We start from the raw sequence: 27,387 nt of genomic DNA, 5'->3' as shown, positions 1-27,387 counted from the left end.
AAACTATGAATAAAATGACAAAAGCACACTGTACAATAGAGGAACATCATCAATCTAAGCATTTAAGAGAAAAAAATGGCTTTATTGAAAATCATCAGCTCTATTCAAAACACATGGACCTCTATGGTACAATGGCAGTATTCTAGCCAAGATGCATTCACAGACTACCCACAGTTGAGAACACAGGTTCGAATCCTGGTTGTAATGGTTTATCCAAAGTTAACCTAGCTATCCATGCATCACCAAGGGTTGGTCGATAAATAAGGAACCTGGATGTGGCTAGGGAGCTGTGGTTTCAGTGCATCACACATGACAGGTAGAGACTGAGTGTGAACGAATGTGGCCTTTTTTTGTCTGTTTTCCTGGCACAACCTTGCTTAAGCGGGAGGTTGTGATGCTATTTCCTGTGTGGCGGGGTAGTGACAGGAATGGATGAAGGCAAACAAGTATGAATATGTACATGTGTATATATGTATATGTCTATGTATATGGCTGTATATGTTGATATGTATATTATGTGTGTGTATGGGTGTTTATGTTTATACATGTGTATATGAGTGGATGGGTCATTCTTCATCTGTTTCCTGGCACTACCTTGCTGATGCAGGAAATTGCAATTAAGTATAATAATAATAATAATAATAATAATAATAATAATAATAATAATAATAATAATAATTATCTATTTACTTGTTATACTTTGTCGCTGTCTCCCGCGTTAGCAAGGTAGCATAAGGAAACAGACGAAAGAATGGCACAACCCACCCACATACACATGTATATAAATACACATCCACACACAGCACATATACATCTCAACGTATACATATATATACACAAACAGACATAGACATATATTCATAGTCTGCCCTAATTCATTCCTGTAACCACCCTGCCACACATGAAATTGACAGCCCCTACCCCAGCATGTTTGCGAGGTAGCGCCAGGAAAAGACAACAAAGGCCACATTCATTCACACTCAACGTCTCTTGCTGTCATGTATAATGCACTGAAACCACAGCTCCCTTTCCACATCCAGACCTCACACAACTTTCCATGGTTTACCCCAGATGCTTCACATGCCCTGGTTCAATCCATTGACAGCACATCAACCCGGTATACCACATTATTCCAATTCACTCTATTCCTTGCACACCTTTCACCCTCCTGCATGTTCAGGCCCCGATCACTCAAAATCTTTTTCACTCCATCTTTCCACCTCCAATTTGGTCTCTCACTTCTCCTTGTTCCCTCCACCTCTGACATATATATCCTCTTGGTCAATATTTCCTCACTCATTCTCTACATGTGACCAAACCATTTCAAAACACCCTCTTCTGCTCTCTTAACCACACTCTTTTTATTACCACACATCTCTCTCTTACCCTTTCATCACTTAATCGATCAAACCACCGCACACCACATATTGTCCTCAAACATCTCATTTCCAGTACATCCACCCTCCTCCGCACAACTCTATCCATAGCCCACGCCTCGCAACAATAAAACATTGTTGAAACCACTATTCCTTCAAACATACCCACTTTTGCTTTCCAAGATAACGTTCTCGACTTCCACACATTTTTCAAAGCTCCCAGAACTTTCGCCCCCTCCCCCACCCTATGATTCACTTCCACTTCCATGGTTCCACCCACTGCCAAATTCACTCACAGATTTCTAAAACACTTCACTTCCTCCAGTTTTTCTTCAATCAAACTTACCTCCCAATTGACTTGTCCCTCAACCCTACTGTAACTAATAACCTTGTTCTTATTCACATTTACTCTTAACTTTCTTCTTTCACACACTTTACTAAGCTCAGTCACCAGCTTCTGCAGTTTCTCACCCGAATCAGCCACCAGCACTATATCATCAGCGAACAACTGACTCACTTACCAAGCTCTCTCATCCACAACAGACTGCACACTTGCCCCTCTTTCCAAAACTCTTGCATTTAACTCCCTAACAACCCCATCCATAAACAAATCAAACAACCATGTAGACATCACACACCCCTGCCGCAAACCAACATTCACTGAGAACCAATCACTTTCCTCTCTTCCTACACGTACACATGCCTTACATCCTCGATAAAAACTTTTCACTGCTTCTAACAACTTACCCCCCACACCATATATTCTTAATACCTTCCACAGAGCATCTCTATCAACTCTATCATATGCCTTCTCCAGATCCATAAATGCTACATACAAATCCAATTGCTTTTCTAAGTATTTCTCACATACATTCTTCAAAGCAAACACCTGATCCACACATCCTCTACCACTTCTGAAACCACAATGCTCTTCCCCAATCTGATGCTCTGTACATGCCTTCACCCTCTCAATCAATACCCTCCCTATATATATAATTTACCAGGAATACTCAACAAACTTATTCCTCTGTAATTTGAGCACTCACTCTTATCCCCTTTGCCTTTGTACAATGGCACTGCAAGCATTCTGCCAGTCCTCAGGCACCTCACCATGAGTCATTCATACATTAATAACCTTACCAACCAGTCAACAATACAGTCATCCCCTTTCTAATAAATTCCACTGCAATACCATCCAAACCCGCTGCCTTGCCGGCTTTCATCTTCCGCAAAGCCTTTACTACCTCTTCTCTGTTTACCAAATCATTCTCCCTAACCCTCTCACTTTGCACACCACTTCAACCAAAACACCTTATATCTGCCACTCCATCATCAAACTTATTCAACTAACCTTCAAAATGCTCACTCCATCTCCTCACATCACCACTGCTTGTTATCACCTCCCCATTAGCCCCCTTCACTGATGTTCCCATTTGTTCTCTTGTCTTACACGCTTTATTTACCTAATTCTAAAACCTTTTTTTATTCTCCCTAAAATTCAATGATACTCTCTCACCCTGACTCAAATTTGCCCTCTTTTTTGCCTCTTGCACCTTTCTCTTGACCTCCTGCCTCTTTCTTTTATACATATCCCATTCACTTACATTATTTCCCTGCAAAAATTGTCCAAATGCCTCTCTCTCCTCTTTCACTAATAATCTTACTTCATCCCACCACTCATTACCCTTTCTAATCTGCCCACCTCCCATGCTTCTCATGCCACAAGCATCTTTTGCACAAGTCATCACTGCTTACTAAATACATTCCTCCCCCACTCCCCTTACGTCCTTTGTTCTCACCTTTTTCCATTCTGTACTCAGTGTCTCCTGGTACTTCCTCACACAAGTCTCCTTCCCAAGCTCACTTACTCTCACCACTCTCTTCACCCCAACATTCTTCTTTTCTGAAAATGAAGCTCAAGGGTAAAGGGTAAGAGTGGTTTGGGAATGTCTTGGGAGTAAAGTCAGGGGTTAGTGAGAGGACAAGAGCAAGGGAAGGAGTAGCACTACTTCTGAAACAGGAGTGGTGGGAGTATGTGATAGAGTGTAAGAAAGTAAACTCTAGATGGATATGGGTAAAACTGTAAGTGGATGGAGAAAGATGGGTGATTAATGGTGCATACACATCTGGGCATGAGAAGAAAGATCATGAGAGGCAAGTGGTTTGGAGCAGCTGAGTGAGTGTGTTAATAATTTTGATGCACGAGACTGGGTTTTAGTGATGGGTGATTTGAATGCAAAGGTGAGTAATGTGGCAGTTGAGGGAATAATTGGTGTACATGGGGGTGTTCAGTGTTGTAAATGGAAATGGTGAAGAGCTTGTAGATTATGTGATGAAAAAGGACTGGTGATTGGGAATACATGGTTTAAAAAGAGAGAGATACATAAGTATACATATGTAAGTAGGAGAGATGGCCAGAGAGTGTTATTGGATTATGTGTTAACTGATTGGTGTGCGAAAGAGATTTTTGGATGTTAATGTGCTGAGAGGTGCAACTGGAGGGATGTCTCATCAACATCTTGTGGAGGTGAAGGTGAAAATTTGTAGAATTTTTCAGAATAATAATAATAAAAATAAGGGTGGAGTCTTGGAAATGAGATGTTTGAGGGCAATATGTGGTGTGAGGTGGTTTGATTGAGTAAGTAATGAAAGGGTATGAGAGATGTGTGGTAATAAAATGAGTGTGGCTGAGAGAGCAGAAGAGGGAGTATTAAAATGGTTTGGTCAAATGGAGAGAATGAATGAGGAAATATTGACAAAGAGGGTATATGTGTCAAAGGTGGTGGGAATGAGAAGTGGGAGACCAAACTGGAGATAGAAGAATGGAGTGAAAAAGATTTTGAGCAATCTGGTCCTGAACATGCAGGAGGGTGAACGGCGTGCAAGGAATAGAGTGAAGTGCAACGATGTGATATACCGGGGTCGACATACTGTCAATGGATTGAACCAGGGCATGTGAAGTGTCTGGGTAAACCATGGGAAGTTTAGTGGGGCCTAGGTGCAAAGGGAGCTGTGGTTTCGGTGCATTACACATGACAGCTAGAGACCGAGTGTGAACGAATGTGGCCTTTGTTGTCTTTTCCTAGTGCTACCTTGTGCACGTACAGGGGAGGGGGGGGGGGGGGTGCCATTTCATTTGAGGCGGGGTGGCAATGGGAATGGCTGAGAGCAGTAAGTATGAATATGTACATGTGTATATAAGTATTTGTCTGTGTATGTATGAGTATATATATGTATGTATACATAGAAATGTATAGGTATGTATATGTGCGTGTGTGGGCATGTATGTATATACATGTGTATGTGGGTGGGTTGGGCCATTCTTTCATCTGTTTCCTTGCGCCACCTCGCTAAATCGGGAGACAGCGACAAAGTATATAAAAAAAGAAAAAAAAATAATATGTATATGTGTGGATGGGCCATTCTTCGTCTATTTCCTGGCACTGCCTTGCTGACACGGGAAATGGCGAATAAAGATGGGTATGTTTGAAGGAATAGTGGTTCCAACAATGTGTCGCACACCACCTCAACCAAAACACCTTATATCTGCCACTCTATCAAACACATTCAACAAACTTTCTAAATACTTACTCCAACACCATCTCACTTCACCACTACTTGTTATCATGTCTCCATTAGCCCCTTTACTGAAGTTCCCATTTGTTCTCAAGTCTTATGTACTCTATTTACCTGCTTCCAAAACATCTTTTCATTCTCCCTAAAATCTAATGATACTCTCTCAACCCAACCCTCATTTGCCCACTTTTTCACCTCTTGCACCTTTCTCATGACCTTTTCACTTTCTTTTATACATTTCTCAGTCATTTGCACAATTTCCCTGCAAAAATCATCCAAATACCTCTCTCCTCTCTTTCACTAACAATCTCACTTCTTCATCCCTACCCTTTCTAATCTATTTATCTATTTATTATGCTTCGTCACTGTCTCCCATGTTAGCAAGGTAGCGCAAGGAAACAGACGAAAGAATGGCCCAACCCACCCATATACACATGTATACACATAAATGCCCACACATACACATATACATACCTATACATTTCAACATTTACATACATATACATACACAGACATATACATATATACACCTGTACATATCAATACATGCTAACTTCATCCATTCCCGCCATCACCCCGCGACACATGAAATGGCACCACCACCCCCCATGCCACATTCGTTCACACTCAGTGTCTAGCTGTCATTTGTAATGCACCAAATCCACAGCTCCCTTTCCACACCAAGGCTCCACAAAACTTTCCATGGGTTAACACAGACGCTTCACATGCCCTGGTTCAATCCATTGACAGAACATCCACCCTAGTATAACACATAGTTCCAATTCATTCTATTCCTTGCACGCCTTACACCCTCCTGTAAGTTCAGGCTCTGATCGCTCAAAATCTTTTTCACTCCATCCTTCCACCTCCAATTTGGTCTCCCACTTCTCCTCGTTCCCTCCACCTCTGACACATATATCCTCTTCGTCAATCTTTCCTCATTCATTCTCTCCATGTTACCAAACCACCTCAATACATCCTCTTCTGCTCTCTCAACCACACTCTTTTTATTACGACATCTCTCTTACCCTTCCATTACTTAGTTGATCAAACCACCTCACACCACATATTGTCTTCAAACATTTCCAACACATCCACACTCCTTCGCACAACCCTATCTATAGCCCATGCCTCACAACCATATGATATTGTTGGAACCACTATTCCTTCAAACATACCCATTCTTGCTCTCAGAGATAAAATTTTTGCCTTCCACAGATTCTTCAACACCTCCAGAACCTTCGCCCCCTCCCCCACCCGAGACTCACTTCCGATTCCATGGTTCCATTCGCTGCCAAATATCTAAAACACTTCACTTTCTCCAGTTTTTCTCCATTCAACTTACATCCCAATAACTTGTCCCTCAAACCTATTGTGTTTACCTAATGTTCCAACCTACTATTACTACTTAATCCTTCCAGCTAATGTTCCTACTTACTACTTCTACCTAATGTTCTATTGTTCCTGTCTAATATTTGTACCTAATGCTACTGTCTATCACTCCAATCATTTTGCCAAAAGGCAGAGCTAGCACAGAAAAATCTAGTTAGGAAAATAGAGTTGTGTGAGTTGTCATGTGTGACTTGGAGAGACTGTAAGTTTGTGGCTAAAATGCCAGCAGTCCATGATTGGGGGAGGTAAAAAGAAAAGAGCTAGCTACCTATGTCAAAACAGAGCAACTGATAACTACAGAAGTGCTGGCTAACTATGTAGCTGTTGTTGACCCTACCAATGCCCTGGCGGGTAGTTACAGTAATATACCTTCCAGGTTTGTGGCTGCATACCAACTAGTACCTATTGGGTTTTGCGTACTAAGAGAAAATCCTCACCTAAATCCTGCTGCCTATGATTCAACTTATCGATAAAAATGATATGGTGACAGTACTTCTTTTTTCTTCTACACAATTCCCTTCATGAATTTCCTTTCTAACACATTTACTTCATACTTGTTTGCCGTTTCAGCAACAGTGTCAGAAACAATGAAAATGCCTCATTTGTTCACATTCATTCTTGAGCTGCCATGAGTAATGCATCAAAACAACTGCCTTGATGTGGATTTTTGTTCATGACTGGAGCCACCAAGAAAGGAAGTTTTTCTGGTATATTTCAGCAATTTTCAAGATTTTGTGGGAGACAAGGCAAAGTATTTACGAATTTTGGAGAAAGTGAAAAACATGTCTTGAAATGTACCACCAAAATGAAACTCCTACCTAATTCCTACTTCCTCTGATTCAACTTATAATTGAAAAATTGATGTTTTAATTGTATTTCTCATGGTTTATTTACACAATTCTCTTCAGTAGTTCCTTTTCAAATGCTTTTCTTTCATACGTGTCTGCCGTTTCAGCATCAGTGAAGTATAACCAGGAACAAAGAAAAGACTTCATTCACAAATTCATTCGCAAGCTGTCATATGTAATGCTTCAAAACCACTGCCCCCTTTGTACAACCAGACCCCACAGACTCTTCCATGGTTTCCCTCAGTTGTTTCATATGCCCTTGTGCAGTTCATAACACACTGCTCCAAATCACTGTGCATGCCTTTGACCCTCCTGCATGTTCTAGTCCCATCCACTCAAAATAATCTTCACTCCATTCTTTCATGTCCAGTCTGGTCTCCCCCTTCACCTTTTTTCTTCCACTTATGACACACATTTCCTCTTTATAAACCTTTCCTCACTTCCCCTTTTTCTTTTCCCTTCCATTTCCGACACAAGTCCTCTTTGTCAACCTCTCCTTGCTTATTCTCGCCATGTCTCCTAATCATTTCAGCATGCCTACTTCAGTTCAATTCCTATTATCACAACTCTATCTTATCCTTGTATTACTTGATCAAACCACCTAACAAATGCTGTCCTTAAAAATTCTATTTCCAAAACATCCATCCTTCTCCACACATTGTCTACAGTCCATGCCTCACTTCCTTCCAACACTGGGGCTATACCTTCAAACATACCCATTTTCACTATCATAGATAATGCCCTCTCTTTAAACACATTTCTCAATGCTCCAGAACCTTCACCTTCACCCTCTCATCCACCTTGTGACTTACTTCCATGGTTCTGTTTCCTGCTATGTTCACTCCCAGATATCTATAACGCCACTTACTCTAAATTTTCTCCATTCAAATTCAATCCAACCTCACCTGTCTCCCATGTGTTAGAAGCGGAGGAAGTAAGGCACAGGGGCAGCCCAAAATTGAGATGATAAGATGGATGGAGTGGAAAGAGCTTTGGGGCAATAAGGCATGAACATGCAGAAGGCTGAGAGGCATTCAAATGATTGAGTAAACTGGTGTGATGTGATATACAAGTAACAACATGCTGTCACTGGGCCAAAGCAAGGCATGTGAAGTGGTCACGGAACCATGGAAACATCTGCAGAGCATGATTGTAAATATAGACTTTAGTTCTGGTGTATTATGCTTTACAGCTGGAGCATATATGTCATAGCAAATGAAGCTGTTTGTCGCCCAAGGCCATTATTCATCTGCACTGTGTTTTCTCAAGACTGGAAACGGCAAACTAGTATGAAAAAAGATATTTTCCAGTCTATTAAGAATAGAAAATTTCTTTTTTTAACTTCTGATGAAAAGAAGTACCATATGTGAAGAATATACAAAGAACATCTATAAAAAAAAATCATTAAAATTCCACTGCTTATTATCCAGTTCAAATATCACATGTTCAGGAAATCCTCAATTATGCAAATTCAGTATAAAACTATTTCTTCTCTTTTAACCTTCATATTTCTCAAAACATCAATAAAACCATGGAAAGTTTTGTGGGGTCTGGATGTGGAAAGGGAGCTGTGGTTTCGGTACATCACACGACAACTAAAGATAGTGTGAACGAACTTGGCCTTTGTTGTCTTTTTCTATAGCTACCTCGCACGCACGTGGGGGGAGGGGAGAGTCATTTCATGTGTGGTGGGGTGGCAGCGGGAATGGATGAAGGCAGCATGTATGAATACGTACATGTGTATATATATATATATCTGTGTATGTATATGTATGCATACCTTGAAATGTATAGGTATGTGTATGAGCGTGTGTGGACATCTATGTATATACATGTTTATGTGGGTGGGTTGGGCCATTCTTTCATCTGTTTCCTTTCACTAACGTGGGAGACAGCAACAAACTATAATAAATAAAATATAAATCATAAAAATGTTGATTTCATCACGGTTCACTTTCTGAAACACTGGCACATATAAAGAATCTATTTGATCCATGTTTCACAGATACTACTCTAAAGGAAAATATAAAATACTTCAAACGTTTTACAGACACAACTCAAAGGCAATCTATAAAATACTTTAGAAAAAAAAAAAACTTTTGATTTCTAGTGCTATACTTTTAAGACTACATTTATCCTTGATAGGTACCAGTTCATTTATAAAACTTTGTGGGAAACAAGTAGAAACAATTATCATCCATACAATACAATACTCAACATGCAAGAGTAAGTGCCTGCACCAAATTCAGTATTTTGAAACTAAATTTTCTTAAATTTATATGAATCAAGCTCATGTTTTCAATCTCATTCTATATTACCTAATATCAACTCTCTTACTGTGAATGTTTCCTGAAGTTAATTGCCTCAAGTGATTTTGCAAATATAAGTATACCATTAAGTTTCCTCATAATAGCATAATTTCCTCTATGTTGGAGTGGGTGGCTGTAGTGGTCGAGGGTAAGCCCTGGATGGAAACAAGGATCCTCTGCATGTATATGCCAACTTTGTTTCTTAGTTTTAGATGTGATTTTGTTCTACATTCATCAACACACTTTACATAATTTGTTTTCCTCCAAGATGATGTAACACATACCTCACATATTTACACATTCTTAATTTCTTTCATACTTGTTCACCATCTGTGTAAGTGAGGTAGTGCTCCATATTCTTAATGTGAACATATCTATTCAACTTTTTACACACATTTCCTTATCATTCACAAAGAATACCATTAACATAAAAAATAACCTTATTTTCATCATAATCATATGCAATAATAAGAAATAAATAAGTTCCCTTTACTGTAAAAGTAACAATATTGGCTGTGAAGCTTGCTTTCTTGATGACACAGTAACACTTCCTTTGACAATATATGGATGACTGTGATGCATGATGGTATTCCTAAGCTCTTAGGTTGCTTGTGACATCTATGGATAAGATATGGTACAGTACATCTAATGAGGTATCAAAATGAGAATGGAAAGGTCCAGACTGAAAAATATGGTTCAGCACAAATACTATGACCAGGCACAAATGTGCTCAGCACAATAAAAGGGCAATTACACTCTAACAAAATATAGGTGACTGTGAAGCACATTCTTTTTCTAACTGTGCTGTTAAGTCACTCGTAAAATCTTATATATCATATATCAGCTTGTAATTCAAATGAGAGCATGAAGGTTTAGAGCCACAAATGGCTCAATGGATTGGCACAATGAGAGCTAGAAGCCTTGTTAGTGGAAGCATTTTCTGTATAAAATGCAATAAATTTCCATCTTACATTTTCTCTGCATTTTTGAGTTTGTACAAATGTGTTCTTTGAAACTATGGAAAGCATCATAAACATTTTAACGATATCCCTTTACAGCCTAAAATGTAAAGTGTATCTTATAGGATAATTTTCAACAGTGTTTCTGTAAAATACTCATCTTTTTTGCATTTTTTTTGCTAATTGTAAAAAAATTCTATGCATAACATTTTAAAAATTGGTTGACTATTCAACCTATTTCTCTTAAAATCATATAATTCTGTATTCCCTTTTCTCTCCTACGTTGAAGACCTAAAAGCAACACTAAAAGTATTAGAAAAAATTACTGTTATGTCTTCACACTGGCTGACTTGTTTGAACAAAGATATGTGAATTTGAAAAAAGTAATATGCCAAGCTAAACTTGATGTGCTTATCCTCTTCAAATCACTATTTATTCTACCTATCATTTTCATTAAAACTGGACAATCAATTCTTTTCTCCCCTGAAGTTAACGACCTACTTGTAACACTAAAAAATAACAAAATTACTATACTGATAAGTCATCATACTGGCTGTCTCTAACGTTTGTACAAATAAATCTAAATTTGAAAAAGAAGCATACCACAGCATATGAATGTGATTGGGACAATCACAAGTTTACCAAATGGCTTCCTAGTTTTGTCTCTTCGATATATATCAACTGACTTATATTTCTCTCGCATCTACCCTGATGATGTGATTATTACACGAAAGTGCACTTGGGAACTTATCGTGTTTCATTTTCCCCCTGGACTCATAGGAATATCTTGATCACGTGCAAAATTGTGATCCTTTCCAATACACACACACACACACATATATATATATATATATATATATATATATATATTTTTCCTTTCATACTATTTGCCATTTCCCGTGTCAGCAAGGTAGCGTTAAGAACAAAGGACTGGGCCCTTGAGGGAATATCCTCACCTGGGCCCCTTCTCTGTTCCTTCTTTTGGAAAATTAAAAAAAAAGAGAGGGGAGGATTTCCTGCCACCCACTCCCTCCCTTTTAGTTGCCTTTTTTTTTCCCCAAAGGAAGGAACAGAGAAGGGGGCTGGGTGACGATATTCCCTCAGAGGCCCAGTCCTCTGTTCTTAACGCTACCTCGCTGAGGCGGGAAATGGCAAATAGTATGAAAGAAGAAATATATATATATATATATATATATATATATATGTCTCGCGGGAGACCGGCAAAAAAAAAAAAAAAAAAAAAAAAAAAAAAAAAAAAAATATATATATATATATATATATGTAGGTTTGCGGCAGGGGTGTGTGATGTCTCCATGGTTGTTTAATTTGTTTATGGATGGGGTTGTTAGGGAGGTAAATGCAAGAGTCCTGGAAAGAGGGGCAAGTATGAAGTCTGTTGGGGATGAGAGAGCCTGGGAAGTGAGTCAGTTGTTGTTCGCTGATGATACAGCGCTGGTGGCTGATTCATGTGAGAAACTGCAGAAGCTGGTGACTGAGTTTGGTAAAGTGTGTGGAAGAAGAAAGTTAAGAGTAAATGTGAATAAGAGCAAGGTTATTAGGTACAGTAGGGTTGAGGGTCAAGTCAATTGGGAGGTAAGTTTGAATGGAGAAAAACTGGAGGAAGTGAAGTGTTTTAGATATCTGGGAGTGGATATTTCTTTCTTTCATACTATTCGCCATTTCCCACATTAGCGAGGTAGCGTTGAGAACAGAGGACTGGGCCTTTGAGGGAATAGCCTCACCTGGCCCCCTTCTCTGTTCCCTCTTTTGGATAATTAAAAAAAAAAGCGAGAGGGGAGGATTTCCAGCCACCTGCTCCCTCCCCTTTTAGTCGCCTTCTACGACATGCAGGGAATACGTGGGAAGTATTCTTTCTCCCCATCCCCTATATATATATATATATATATATATATATATATATATATATATATATATATATATATATATAAAAAATATATATATATATATATATATATATATATATATATATATATATATATATATATATTTTTTTTTATTATACTTTGTCGCTGTCTCCCGCGTTTGCGAGGTAGCACAAGGAAACAGACGAAAGAAATGGCCCCCCCCCACACACATGTATATACCTACGTCCACACATGCAAATATACATACCTACACAGCTTTCCATGGTTTACCCCAAACGCTTCACATGCCTTGATTCAATCCACTGACAGCACGTCAACCCCGGTATACCACATCGCTCCAATTCACTCTATTCCTTGCCCTCCTTTCACCCTCCTGCATGTTCAGGCCCCGATCACACAAAATCTTTTCCACTCCATCTTTCCACCTCCAATTTGATCTCCCACTTCTCCTCGTTCCCTCCACCTCCAACCGATATATCCTCTTGGTCAATCTTTCCTCATTCATTCTCTCCATGTGCCCAAACCATTTCAAAACACCCTCTTCTGCTCTCTCAACCACGCTCTTTTTATTTCCACACACCTCTCTTACTCTTACGTTACTTACTCGATCAAACCACCTCACACCACACATTGTCCTCAAACATCTCTTTTCCAGCACATCCACCCTCCTGCACACAACTCTATCCATAGCCCACGCCTCGCAACCATACAAAATTGTTGGAACCACTATTCCTTCAAACATACCCATTTTTGCTTTCCGAGATAATGTTCTCAACTTCCACACATTCTTCAAGGCTCCCAGGATTTTCGCCCCCTCCCCCACCCTATGATCCACTTCCTCCATCCACTGCCAGAACCACTCCCAGATATCTAAAACACTTTACTTCCTCCAGTTTTTCTCCATTCAAACTTACCTCCCAACTGACTTGACCCTCAATCCTACTGTACCTAATAACCTTGCTCTTATTCACATTTACTCTTAACTTTCTTCTTTCACACACTTTACCAAACTCAGTCACCAGCTTCTGCAGTTTCTCACATGAATCAGCCACCAGCGCTGTATCATCAGCGAACAACAACTGACTCACTTCCCAAGCTCTCTCATCCACAACAGACTTCATACTTGCCCCTCTTTCCAAAACTCTTGCATTCACCTCCCTAACAACCCCATCCATAAACAAATCAAACAACCATGGACACATCACACACCCCTGCCGCAAACCTACATTCACTGAGAACCAATCACTTTCCTCTCTTCCTACACGTACACATGCCTTACATCCTCGATAAAAACTTTTCACTGCTTCTAACAACTTACCTCCCACACCATATATTCTTAATACCTTCCACAGAGCATCTCTATCAACTCTTATCATATGCCTTCTCCAGATCCATAAATGCTACATACAAATCCATTTGCTTTTCTAAGTATTTCTCACATACATTCTTCAAAGCAAACACCTGATCCACACATCCTCTACCACTTCTGAAACCACACTGCTCTTCCCCAATCTGATGCTCTGTACATGCCTTCACCCTCTCAATCAATACCCTCCCATATAATTTACCAGGAATACTCAACAAACTTATACCTCTGTAATTTGAGCACTCACTCTTATGAAAGAAGAAAGTTAAGAGTAAATGTGAATAAGAGCAAGTTTATTAGGTACAGTAGGGTTGAGGGTCAAGCCAATTGGGAGGTAAGTTTGAATGGAGAAAAACTGGAGGAAGTAAAGTGTTTTAGATATCTGGGAGTGGATCTGGCAGCGGATGGAACCATGGAAGCGGAAGTGGATCATAGGGTGGGGGAGGGGGCGTAAATCCTGGGATCCTTGAAGAATGTGTGCAAGTCGAGAACATTATCTCGGAAAGCCAAAATGGGTATGTTTGAAGGAATAGTGGTTCCAACAATGATGTATGGTTGCGAGGCGTGGGCTATGGATAGAGTTGTGCGCAGGAGGATGGATGTGCTGGAAATGAGATGTTTGAGGACAATGTGTGGTGTGAGGTGGTTTGATCGAGTAAGTAATGTAAGGGGAAGAGAGATGTGTGGAAATAAAAAGAGCGTGGTTGAGAGAGCAGAAGAGGGTGTTTTGAAATGGTTTGGTCACATGGAGAGAATGAGTGAGGAAAGATTGACCAAGAGGATATATGTGTCAGAGGTGGAGGGAACGAGGAGAAGTGGGAGACCAAATTGGAGGGGGAAAGATGGAGTAAAAAAGATTTTGAGCTATTGGGACCTGAACATGCAGGAGGGTGAAAGGAGGGCAAGGAATAGAGTGAATTGGATCGATGTGGTATACCGGGATTGACGTGCTGTCAGTGGATTGAATCAGGGCATGTGAAGCGTCTGGGGTAAACCATGGAAAGCTGTGTAGGTATGTATATTTGCGTGTGTGGACGTATGTATATACATGTGTATGGGGGTGGGTTGGGCCATTTCTTTCGTCTGTTTCCTTGCGCTACCTTGCAAATGCGGGAGACAGCGGCAAAAAAAAAAAAAAAAAAAAAAATCTTTTTTATACTTATTCGCATTATCCCGCATTAGCAAGGGATAGTGAGCCTTAGAGGGTATATCCTCAATTGGCCCACCTCTCCGTTCCTTCTTTTGGAAAATTATAAATGGGAGGGGAGGAATTCCAGCCCCCCCCCCCCTTTAGTTGCCTTCTACGACATGCAGGAAATACTTGGGAAGTATTCTTTCTCCCCCATCCCCAGGGATATATATATATATATATATATATATATATATATATATATATATATATATATATATATATATATATATATATATATATGCTATTTTCATTATACTTTGTCACTGTCTCCTGCTTTACCAAGGTAGTGCAAGAAAACAGACAAACAAATAGCCCAACTCACCCACATACACATGTATATACATAAATATAAGAAAGTAAACTCTAGAATAATATGGGTAAAACTGAAACAGTATGAAGAGAGAGGGGTGATTATTGGTGCCTATGCACCTGAGAATGAGAAGAAAGATCATGAGAGGCAAGTGTTTTGGGAGCAGCTGAGCGAGTGTTAGCAGCTTTGATGCATGAGACTGGGTTATAGTGATGGGTGATTTGAATGCAAAGGCAAGTCATGTGGCAGTTGAGGGAATAATTGGTGTACATGGGGTTTTCAGTGTTGTAAATGGAAATGGTGAAGAGTCTGTAGATTTGGGTGCTGAAAAAGAACTGGTGATGGGAATACCTGGTTAAAAAAAGAGATATACTTAAGTATATGTAAGCAGGAGAGATGGCCAGAGAGCATTATTGGATTACGTGTTAATTGACAGGCACGTGAAAGACTTTTGGATGCTGATGTGCTGAGAAGCGCAGCTAGAGGGATGTCTGATCATTATCTTGTAGAAGCGAAAGTGAAGACTTGTAGAGGATCTCAGATAAGAAGAGAGAATGTTGGGGTGGAGAAAATGGTCAGAGTAAGTGAGCTTGGAAACGAGACTTGTGTGAGGAAGTACCTGGTGAGATTGAGTGCAGAATGGAAAAAAGTGAGAGCAAATGATGCAAGGGGAGTGGGGGAGGAATGAGATGTATTTAGGAAAGCAGTGATGGCTTGCACAAAAGGTGGGAGGTGGGCAGATTAGAAATGGCAGTGAGCGGTGGGATGAAGTAAGATTATTAGTGAAAGAGAGGAGAGAGACATTTGGACAATTTTTGCAGGGAAATAGTGCAAATGACTAGATGTATAAAAGAGGCAGGAGGTCAAGAGAAAGGTGCAAGAGGTGAAAAAGAGGCCAAATGAGAGTTGGGGAGAGAGAGTATCATTAAATTTTAGGGAGAATAAAAAGATGTTTTGGAGGGAGGTAAAGTGCATAAGACAAGATAACAAATGGGAACATCAGTGAAGGGGGGATAATGGGGAGGTAATAACAAGTAGTGGTGAAGTGAGGAGATTGAGTTTGCTAAAGTTCTGGGAGCAATGAAAAATGTGTGGAAGGTGAGAACATCATCTCTGAGAGCAAAAATGGGTATGTTTGAAGGAATAGTGGTTCCAACAGTGTTATATGGTTGTGAGGCATGGGCTATAGACAGGGTTGTGTGGAGGAGGGTGAAAGTGTTGGAAATGAGTTTTTTGAGGACAATATATGGTGTGAGGCGGTTTGATCGAGTAACTAATGAAAGGATAAGAGATATGTGATAATAAAAAGTGTGTAGTTGAGAGAGCAGAAGAGGGTGTATTGAAATGGTTTGGTCACAGAGAGAATGAGCGAGGAGAGATCGACAAAGGATATATGTGTCAGAGGTGGAGGGAACGAGAAGTGGGAGACCAAATTGGCAGTGGAAGGATGGAGTGGATTGAACCAGGATGTGAAGTGTCTGGGGAAACCATGGAAAGTTTTGTGGGGCCTGGATGCGGAAAGGGAGCTGTGGTTTTGGTGCATTATACACGACAGGTAGAGAATGAGTGTGAACGAATGTGGCCTTTGTTATCTTTTCCTAACGCTACCTCGCATGTGTGCGGGGAGAGGGGGGGTTTTCATTTCATGCATGGCGGGGTGGCAACAGGAATGAATACAGGTAGTAAGTATGCATTATGTACATGTGTATATATGTATATGTCTGTATATATATATATATATATATATATATATATATATATATATATATATATATATACATTGAAAAGTATAGGTATGTATATGTGCGTGTGTGGATGTGTATGTATATACATGTGTATGTTGGGCCATTCTTTCATCTGTTTCCTTGCGCTACTTCGCTAACGTGGGACACAGCGACAAAGTATAATATATATATATATATATATATATATATATATATATATATTTCAAATAAATCAGGACATGTCCTTAAAGGTTTTAAAGCTTACCTCCATATTACGAATCAAAGCAGATTGTTCTGAAAGGAGAGAAACATTCCATTAACAAAGACCTTCAAGCTTTAAGACCAACATCTAATTCTTTAATGTAACAGAAAGCAAGAGAAATTGATGACGGAATGCATATATTTAGCCTAGATCTAAATGGCTTAATAATTTACTTCAGGTGCAGAGCAAATAAACTTTCACACCAACTTATGTATTTCTAAGAGTTAAAACATTAAAAACCTGAAGGGAGCTCCTTCCCTACCCATGCTAATGAAAAAGTCATTTTCCTAACTTTATAAAGGTCAAGTTAAATATACTTAAAAGAACTGCCATATACAAATGACCAATTTCTCTATGGTGATGTCCACAAGCGAATTGGAAACACTAACAATGTCATCTTCCCTAATAAATTCAATGATGGTCAGCAAATCAACTGCACTTCTCATAAAGAAAACAGTTCTTAACATTTCACTTGGTCTAAAAACTTTGTTAACCCCTAACCCCTACGGACTGCAGCTGAAAAGGAGCCTACGTCACAAGCAACTATAATAATGAGCATCAGGAAAACTTCCATAGTGTCAAAGAGTCACATAAAATCATAAAGTAGAAAATCAACTAACCCTACGGACCCTAGTTGCTTGTGTATCGTCTTTACCAGCCATCACTTAAGCTGGAAAGCAAGCTTTATCAGTATACAGAGATACCTTACGTCATAAGCAATTATTAGTTGCAAGAAAAAAACCTAAGCAGTATATAGAGATACATTATGTCATAAGCACTTATTAGTTGCAAGAAAAAAAAACCTAGGTGTTAGTTACCCAAAACATCACACTATCTAAATGTGTATATCGTAACATGTATGGTTAACTTAGCAAATATCTTTTATGGGGGGAGGGGGGTCTACTTTTGAATTTTCCCCATCAAATAAGACTTTTTAAAAATAAACCTTTATCCTAGGGACTAACCTAAAAGTTTTCCCAGATCTTCATAATTTCCACTGATCTTCATAATTTCTATTAACACCTCTGCTATTACTGAATAAATCCTTGAACAATCCTTCAAATAGCATTCTACCACTCTCAATCTACTTTCTAAACACTTCAATACCATAGGAAAACAAAATTACTCAATACCCAACGATAACTATATAGTGGAGCTTATGCAGACATTTATCAATTCTGACAATTAAATAAAGCCCTAAAACCTGACACAAAAAAGGTTAATTTTAGGGATATGCCTTTCTTGTCTAAGAAAAAGTAAATAAATAAAAACATTTTACCAATGCATCAAACCTAGCTTTAAGTGTTATGTGATCTACAATGCTTCTGCAGTATTTAGAAAATACAATAATTGGCAGTGATTCAAAGCATTATAGATTATGGTATTTGACAAACCAACAGTAGTGAGTTATGAATACAGGGAAAATTGAGGTTAATCAATAAAACTATCTGAAAACCTTGTACAGAAATCAACACAACTAAAACCACATCAGCAGTCAAAATTTATCTTGCTTTCAATTATTCTAGTCAGGATATTCCCGTCACAACTATAACAGCACTGAAGTGATTACTTGTGTTTTCTTGGGGACAACAGACTGAGCAGCCAGCTATGCCACTGACTAACCTTCCCACAAGCGCTCATACCATGCAGTCTCTTGTAGATCAATTTAATGATGGTATAATCCTACTGTACAATTCTTCAACTTGGATAAGTGACGCTTTCAGTATCTGATTTTTTCCTTTTAAAAGTGATTCAACAACTCTTACATAAATTAACCCTGCATTTTTCCTGATAAATATACCCCTCACTACCAGTGAAATATCTAATACCATAGAAAGAAACAAAATGCTCCAGAAAACATTCTGCAATTTGCTGTATTCTCTAACTGCCAAAGATACACTACAATAGAAAAACACTCAATATCCAAAGTTAGTTTTGGTGCATTACTGAAACAGCTTCTCTTTACACAAAACTGCTATTCCATCTATTTAAAGATAGTCTAGGGAAGATACCAGGCAAAAAAATTATTTATTTTTCACACAGCTACTGCCTTCCACCCACGGCAAACCCTATATCCTACTTTGTGTATTGTTTGTTAAAACATATGAATCTTTTGACAAGAGATCTGGATTTCAGATGCATTTATTAGCCCCTTTATTAGGTTTCCATAATCACAACATAAATTTGAGCTAAGATGTCTGTAAAGGGAATCTGAGGCCTATGTCTCCCACTGATGGTTTGTCCCTAGCTCTCTACAGACACTGCAACCCGTGTTTACATTACCAAAACTTCAGTAAAACAATCCTCACAACCATACGACTTAACCAAACAGAGAAAATAATTAAAACACAAGATCAGGGATGAGCTGTCTGAGGGATGAAGTCAGTGAATACTTGGGGAGAAACCATTGGTATGGGCTGGTGTTGGCCCACTACATTAAGAAATAGAGACCAGATTAATATATAAGGGGATCTGCACCATACGACTATACAGGGACAGATTCTAATATTTATATTTGCATCTGTGCGCTGTCCTTATCACTCAAGACAAAAAATCCTCCTCATTAGCATCAATGACTGACAAGTTATTCAATATGGCAAGCCAAGTTACATCAGTGAGAATTAAAAATCTTGACCATAGTTTTAAAAAAGGGGTGAATACTATATTCAAAGTACAACAGAGATCATAACCCAAGGTCACACGTCCAGTCATAACCATTAACATTCTAATTATTACATTTACTAAGTCAACCCATTGAAAGCATGCTGTCCCCCTATACATGCTCAATGCCAATTAATTCCCAATCATGCCTCTACCCTTCTTGATCTTCATAGCCCTACCCACCAACGTTATCATAGTGTTTTCCACCCAAAATCATGATCCATCAGCTGTATCATATAATCCATAATGAAACTACTGCATAGTAATATCAAAAGATATTACAGAGATAATCACAATGTGACCCAAACTGTAAACCTGTTAAGTGTTCACTAACCACAGGGATACAATGAATTTTCAAATGGGTCAACTGGTTCTATACCAGTATGAAGATCAAGAAATCACTATGACAAAATATGCTTCCAGTTACTTCAGTTAGTTGTAATGTTTTCTAAAGCAATTGATCACATATACTCGAAACCTAATTAACTTTTAAAAACACTGAACTCGGCCGGATCTCTCAAGACGTTATTCCCATACATGTACATATAATATAACATTTCTCAATAAAAAGCAACGTTAAAAACATTCAGTGTGGTACATATAAAATACTTACATAACACTGGCTACCCATGGGCCAGATGCAACAATTAGACAATATTTCCCAGTGGTTACAACAAAATGGCGCCACCGCTAGTCAATACAAGCGTTTCAATCCGGGGAACATTTGAGGGTTTCGATGTAACCTTTAAATGTAAAATGTCAAGCAATGTAGGGCTATATAGTAGATTTTATTATTAATTCATTCTGGAATTTTTTTTTAACCCAACTCATTCCCATTACTGACAAAAAATAAAAAATAAACCAAAGTCGTGATAAGTAGTTCGAACACAAACATGAGAAGGCCAACCAAACTCGTGTAACTTGTCACCCACAACGTTTCCACAACCGGTAATTTTGTATGTACAAATCATAAATAAATATTGATATAATTATGCATATTCATAAACGTTATACACGTGAATGCAAAAATATTCTTATATAAATAATCTCACATTTGGGCATTATTACACGTAATGGGTCTACACACACCACAGCTAAAGGTCGTACAAATACTATATATATATATATATATATATATATATATATATATATATATATATATATATATATATATAATCAGTTCATTCTCTATCTCAACATCAGGATACCTAACCAAGCCAATGAAGCCTAACCTAACCTAACCTGCAAGCCTAGTTTCTCCCCTCAATATTTACCTTCAAGTAATGAGACAAACCTAACCAACCATCATCAAACCAACCAAACAAGAATGTGTATTCCTTCCCGCAACAACGACAGAAAGAATATGCGTAAAAAAAAATCTGCAAATCGCTTGTTACATACTTCAGCATGGTTAAGGATGATAACAATATGAAGTGGCAATCAACACAATCAGGATAATCATGTTTGGTCCACAGATGTCGACTAGTCAGCATTTTTTTTTTTCATTTACTGTGTATAGTCAGTATCAGTGTTACGGATAAATTTGCCGACCAGTCGGCATAATATGCACCGCATGATAGATTATTACCATCGGATAGTATATTGTAGGTTAAAGTCATCTATACCGTGATATATATATATATATATATATATATATATATATATATATATATATGTTTGTCCAAGACAATCGTATGTTTACCAAATGGCGTCCTAGCTTCGTCTCTTCGATGTATATCAACTGACATATTTCTCTCTTGTCTCCCCCTCTGATGATTTAATTATTACACGAAAGTGCACTTGGGAACTTATCGTGTTTCACTTCCCCCGTGGACTCATAGGTATATATATATATATATATATATATATATATATATATATATATATATATATATATATATTTTTTTTTTTTTTTTTTTTTTTTGCTTTGTCGCTGTCTCCCGCGTTTGCGAGGTAGCGCAAGGAAACAGACGAAAGAAATGGCCCAACCCACCCCATACACATGTATATACATACGTCCACACACGCAAATATACATACCTCCACAGCTTTCCATATATATATATATATATATATATATATATATATATATATATATATATATATATATTTCTTTCATTCAAACTATTCGCCATTTCCCGAGTTAGCGAGGTAGCGTTAAGAACAGAGGACTGGGCCTTTGAGGGAACATCCTCACCTGGCCCCCTTCTCTGTTCCTTCTTTTGGAAAATAAAAAAAAAGAGAGGGGAGGATTTCCAGCCACCCGCTCCCTTCCCTTTTAGTCGCCTTCTACGACACGCAGGGAATACGTGGGAAGTATTCTTTCTCCCCTATCCCCAGGGAATATAATATATATATATATATATATATATATATATATATATATATATATATATATATATATATGTGTGTATATTTGCGTGTGTGGACGTATGTATATACATGTGTATGGGGGGGGGGCCATTTCTTTCGTCTGTTTCCTTGCGCTACCTCGCAAACGCGGGAGACAGCGACAAAGTATAATAAAAAAAAAATATTAGATCGCCGTTTCCCGCGTCAGCGAGGTATCGCCAGGTGACAGACGAATGGCCCATTCACTCATACACACACAAAAAAAGTTGGGAATGGAAAGGAGTGGTGAGAGTAAGTGAGCTTGGAAAGCAGACTAGTGTGAGGATGCAGTGAAAAAGATCTTGAGTGATCGTGGCCTGAACATAAAGGAGGCTAAGAGGCGTGCAAGGAATAAAGAGAATTCGAACGATGTGGTATACCGGAGTCGACGTGCTGTCAATGGACTGAAGTTGGGAATGTGAAGCGTCTAAAGTAAACCATGGAAAGGTCTGTGGGGCCTGGACGTGGATAGGGAACTGTGGTTTCGGTGCAATGCACGACAGCTAGAGAGTGTGAATGAATGTAGGCTTTTTTTTCTTTTCCTGGCGCTACCTCGCTGAAGCGGAGAGTACCGATGCTATTTTCTGTGTGGCGGGGTGCCGACAAATGGATGAAGGCAAGTATGAATATATATATATATATATATATATATATATATATATATATATATATATATATATATATATATATATATATATCTTTCTTTTAAACTATTCGCCATTTCCCGCATTAGCGAGGTAGCGTTAAGAACAGAGGACTGGGCCTTTGAGGGAATACCCTCACCTGGCCCAATTCTCTGTTCCTTCTTTTGGACAAAAAAAAAAAAAGGAGGATTTCCAGCCCCCCGCTCCCTCCCCTTTTAGTCGCCTTCTACGACATGCAGGGAATACGTGGGAAGTATTCTTTCTCCCCTATCCCCAGGGATAATATATAAATATATATATATATATATATATATATATATATATATATATATATATATATATATATATATATATAAATATATATATATATATATATATATATATATATATATATATATATATATATATATATATATATATATATATGATCCCTGGGGATAGGGGATTAAGAGTACTTCCCACGTATTCCCTGCGTGTCGTAGAAGGCGACTAAAAGGGGAGGGAGCGGGGGGCTGGAAATCCTCCTTTTTTTTTTTTTGTCCAAAAGAAGGAACAGAGAATTGGGCCAGGTGAGGGTATTCCCTCAAAGGCCCAGTCCTCTGTTCTTAACGCTACCTCGCTAATGCGGGAAATGGCGAATAGTTTGAAAGAAAAGAAGAATATATACATATATATATATATATATATATATATATATATATATATATATATATATATATATATATATATATACATAGAACCACTTGGAAAATGAAGCACGATAAGTTCCTAAGTGAACTTTCGTATAATGATCAAATGGTCAGGGGAGATACAAGAACGATATAGACGTAGAACGGTCAGTTGATACACAGGGAAGAGACGTACCTCAGACGCCATGGTAAACGAGCATTACCGGATGGTGGGGCACTTGCTTATCGAGTAATCGTGTTTCATTTTCCTCGGGATTATGTATATGTATATATATATATATATATATATATATATATATATATATATATATATATATATATATAATACATCACGTGCACCACTGTGACTTCTTGCAATATGTTAAAGGCGTATACGGGACACAATGAATTGCGGCGATGTGGCATGTAGGAACCGACGTACTGTCAATGGTCAGGTCCAGGAGATGTGAGGCGTCCGGGGGGTAAACCATGGAAAGGTATGAGGGGTCTGCTCGTAGATAGGGAGATGTGGTGTCGGTGCATTACAATAAACAGCCTGAGAATGGATGAGCGGATGTGGCCTCTTTTCGTCTGTCCCAGGCCTGCCTTGCTATCGCGGAAAGTGGAGATTGTATATATATATATATATATATATATATATATATATATATATATATATATATATATATATATATATATATAATCAAACACGAAAAATCACCTGAGTAACACTATGCCGGTGTAGTTGGGATGAAGCTCTCTACACAACGTGAATGCAGGACAGGATTCATTCTAGCACAAACAAAAAATAATGAAGTAAGGTTAGCTCTCTTTAAAATGGTGTTACAATTTCGCGCCATATTGCTGGCACCCAGGGTAACGAAAGCTTTCTATGTACTTTTCTAAACATACACCCAAGACAACCAAACATGTAGAATAAAGTCTCCAAATGACTCAATATTCATAAACTTAGAGTCAAAACAGCAAAACACTCAATATTACATGGAACAATCGATAAATTTTTCTTTGTGGTGTTAATCTTGACTTGTCTGAAAATCAATATGGTGGGGAGCCTGTGACGTCATGTGTCGAACAACAATGTGTATAAATACATTCGAAGTTCATTGTAATTTGAACTGTTTGATGTAAAGTATATACTTATTCACTTTCGGTAAAACTATGTCTCTGAGATGCACGACTGACAGTAAACTTCCACAATGAACAGACAAGCACGCTCAATAGTGTCAACAAGAGAGCGGCGCCATGCGCACAATAACCTATTCTATTTCTCCTTCACAAACATTCAAGTTCAGCAAGTCTTAATCACAAGAAAAATAGTTATCCTACTACGACTATTGAAACTGCACACCCAATGTAAGTATCTATGGGTAAAATTATAGTAATATATATATATATATATATATATATATATATATATATATATATATATATATATATATATATATATATATATATATATATATATATATATATATATATATATATATATATATATATATATATACACACAAAGGTAGTCCTACAAGAAAAATATCACCAATTTCCAAAAGGATTTTCATTTTTCCTCCAAACATTAGCTGTGAGGCACGCCCTATCAATATAGATAAAACAAAAAACCACTTACCATACGTTTGCCTGAGAAAGCACAACTCTGTAATATGAGAGCACATCCTACCTGCCTCCATTGTGAGGCAATATGGGAGTAGACCCGTGTGGCAACGAATACGACTGGCTTCCCTACGTGATGAGGCCACTGATACAAACAACTAGGTTCAGAATGTGACTTACTACATAAGTATCAGCATTGTCGAATGCTGATACTGTACAGAATCTTCTAATAATTGTTCTGGAAGATCTAGTGACGAAATAAACTCCGTAGAAGAGAACTCGTATGAAGAATACGTTGTGATACTTCCCTGTTGGTCTCTCAAACCTTAATGGTTAGACGCGCTGCTGTGCCAAATCTAGAGAATCTGTGGCGCACACCCGCAAGACATACTACCGAAAATCCCTCCTCACGTAATTTCCTCTGATACCAATAAATATACATTAATACCATTATACCTGATTAACAAAAATACATGTATAGGAAATCATGTTTATCATTTAGTCTGGAAAATAATCGCAATTACTCAAATTCTTGACATTCTTGTTAGAGATAAATCTAAATCAAATTGATATCAAAATAGTTCTTAATATTTCATGTTTATTAGTCTTCAAGTCTGCAAAAAAAAAAAGTATTTTTAAAAGCACCTTTAACATTTCCATTCTGGAAATAAGCTGGCAACTACAATGCGCAGCCATTGCCCTTGGCTTGGCTGTGAAGCGTACTGAGCGACCCACCTTAGGACATCTGGCCGATTTATGTCCCCTTAGTTTTTGTCTTGTCTATTTCTCCCATTCTCTTGAATCGGGATATAGACATAAACGATTTTTTTTTTTTAATAAAACACAGTCTACCTTGCACACCCTATTCTTGTCCAACGGGTTCATGTAATTAAACCTGTTGACGGTTTCATGAAACTGTAGATCATTATGGACTTGGCTGTTCAGTGATTTAAAAAAAAACTTATACTTTGGAATCAGCAACATATAGTTAGTTACATCAGTGTCTAAGCACAATAATAACATACTTCACCACTAATGTACCTTTACCAAAAGTACCGCATCACCCACGGCCTACGTTCAAACATTACCACCATCGATAAATTAGTTTGTTTCCATCACATATGTTAGTGTGATATTAAGTTGATTTATCTTCTGACAAAAGGTCGGGTTTCATTCAAGAGAACGAAATACAATAAATGTTCACTTGTCTTTACGATTTTAACGTTAATAAATTACCCCAAAAAAAAGACTGCCTGGTTTACGTTCACTCTTACCAGCTACAAAACAAGTCAGCAATTTCTACATATTTCATAAGGAATTGTAAAAGTGTGGGCTGGTAATTATTTACGAGAAATTTCACAGGCGTGGTTATATTTTCACTTATTATATGATTTACGTAGTACATATCATCTTTATAATTGCATCACTAATGTCATCAATAAAAATGAAACTCGATAAGTTCCCAAATGCATATATATATGGGGATAGGGTAGAAAGAATACTTCCCACGCATTCCCAGCGTGTCGTTGAAGGCGACTTAAAGGGGAGGGAGCGAGAGGCTGGAAATCCTCCCCTCTCGTTTTTTTTTTTTTTTTAATTTTCCAAGAGAAGGAACAGAGAAGGGGGCCAAGTGTGGATATTCCCTCAAGGGTCCAGTCCTCTGTTCTTAACGCGACCTCGCTAACGCGGGAAACGGCGAATAGTTTTTTTTTTTTTTTTCTTTTATACTTTGTCGCTGTCTCCCGCGTTTGCGAGGTAGCGCAAGGAAACAGACGAAAGAAATGGCCCAACCCTCCCCATACACATGTACATACACACGTCCACACACGCAAATATACATACCTACACAGCTTTCCATGGTTTACCCCGGACGCTTCACATGCCTTGATTCAATCCACTGACAGCACGTCAACCCCTGTATACCACATCGCTCCAATTCACTCTATTCCTTGCCCTCCTTTCACCCTCCTGCATGTTCAGGCCCCGATCACACAAAATCCTTTTCACTCCATCTTTCCACCTCCAATTTGGTCTCCCTCTTCTCCTCGTTCCCTCCACCTCCGACACATATATCCTCTTGGTCAATCTTTCCTCACTCATTCACTCCATGTGCCCAAACCATTTCAAAACACCCTCTTCTGCTCTCTCAACCACGCTCTTTTTATTTCCACACATCTCTCTTACCCTTACGTTA

At 38.4% G+C, this 27,387-nt stretch overlaps 1 protein-coding gene across 11 annotated transcripts in view; it reads right to left on the bottom strand.

The window, feature by feature from the left end:
• Positions 1–25,580, bottom strand: part of LOC139759257 (RNA-binding protein 5-like) — a 74,241-nt gene extending 48,661 nt beyond the window's left edge. For 3 of the 11 annotated variants that reach the window (XM_071681392.1, XM_071681389.1, XM_071681391.1), the window contains exons 1-2: positions 25,374–25,532; positions 17,204–17,232 (exon numbers count right to left, since the gene is read on the bottom strand). Coding sequence is in view for 6 of the 11 variants with exons in the window: in XM_071681389.1 (XP_071537490.1) it covers positions 17,204–17,209 (6 nt within the window). In the remaining 5 variants the exon portion in view is untranslated. Of the gene's footprint in view, positions 1–17,203; positions 17,233–20,474; positions 20,590–25,209; positions 25,286–25,373 lie in introns of those variants that run through there. The other 8 variants (XM_071681397.1, XM_071681387.1, XM_071681388.1 and 5 more) reach the window with 6 other exon arrangements.
• Positions 25,581–27,387: the final 1,807 nt, after the last annotated feature.

This window comes from Panulirus ornatus, chromosome 32 (assembly GCF_036320965.1).
Source record: "Panulirus ornatus isolate Po-2019 chromosome 32, ASM3632096v1, whole genome shotgun sequence".
In the NCBI taxonomy this organism is placed as follows: domain Eukaryota; kingdom Metazoa; phylum Arthropoda; class Malacostraca; order Decapoda; family Palinuridae; genus Panulirus; species Panulirus ornatus.
The sequence above is the reverse complement of the archived record's forward strand: the minus strand, read 5'-3'. Positions and strand labels throughout refer to the sequence as shown.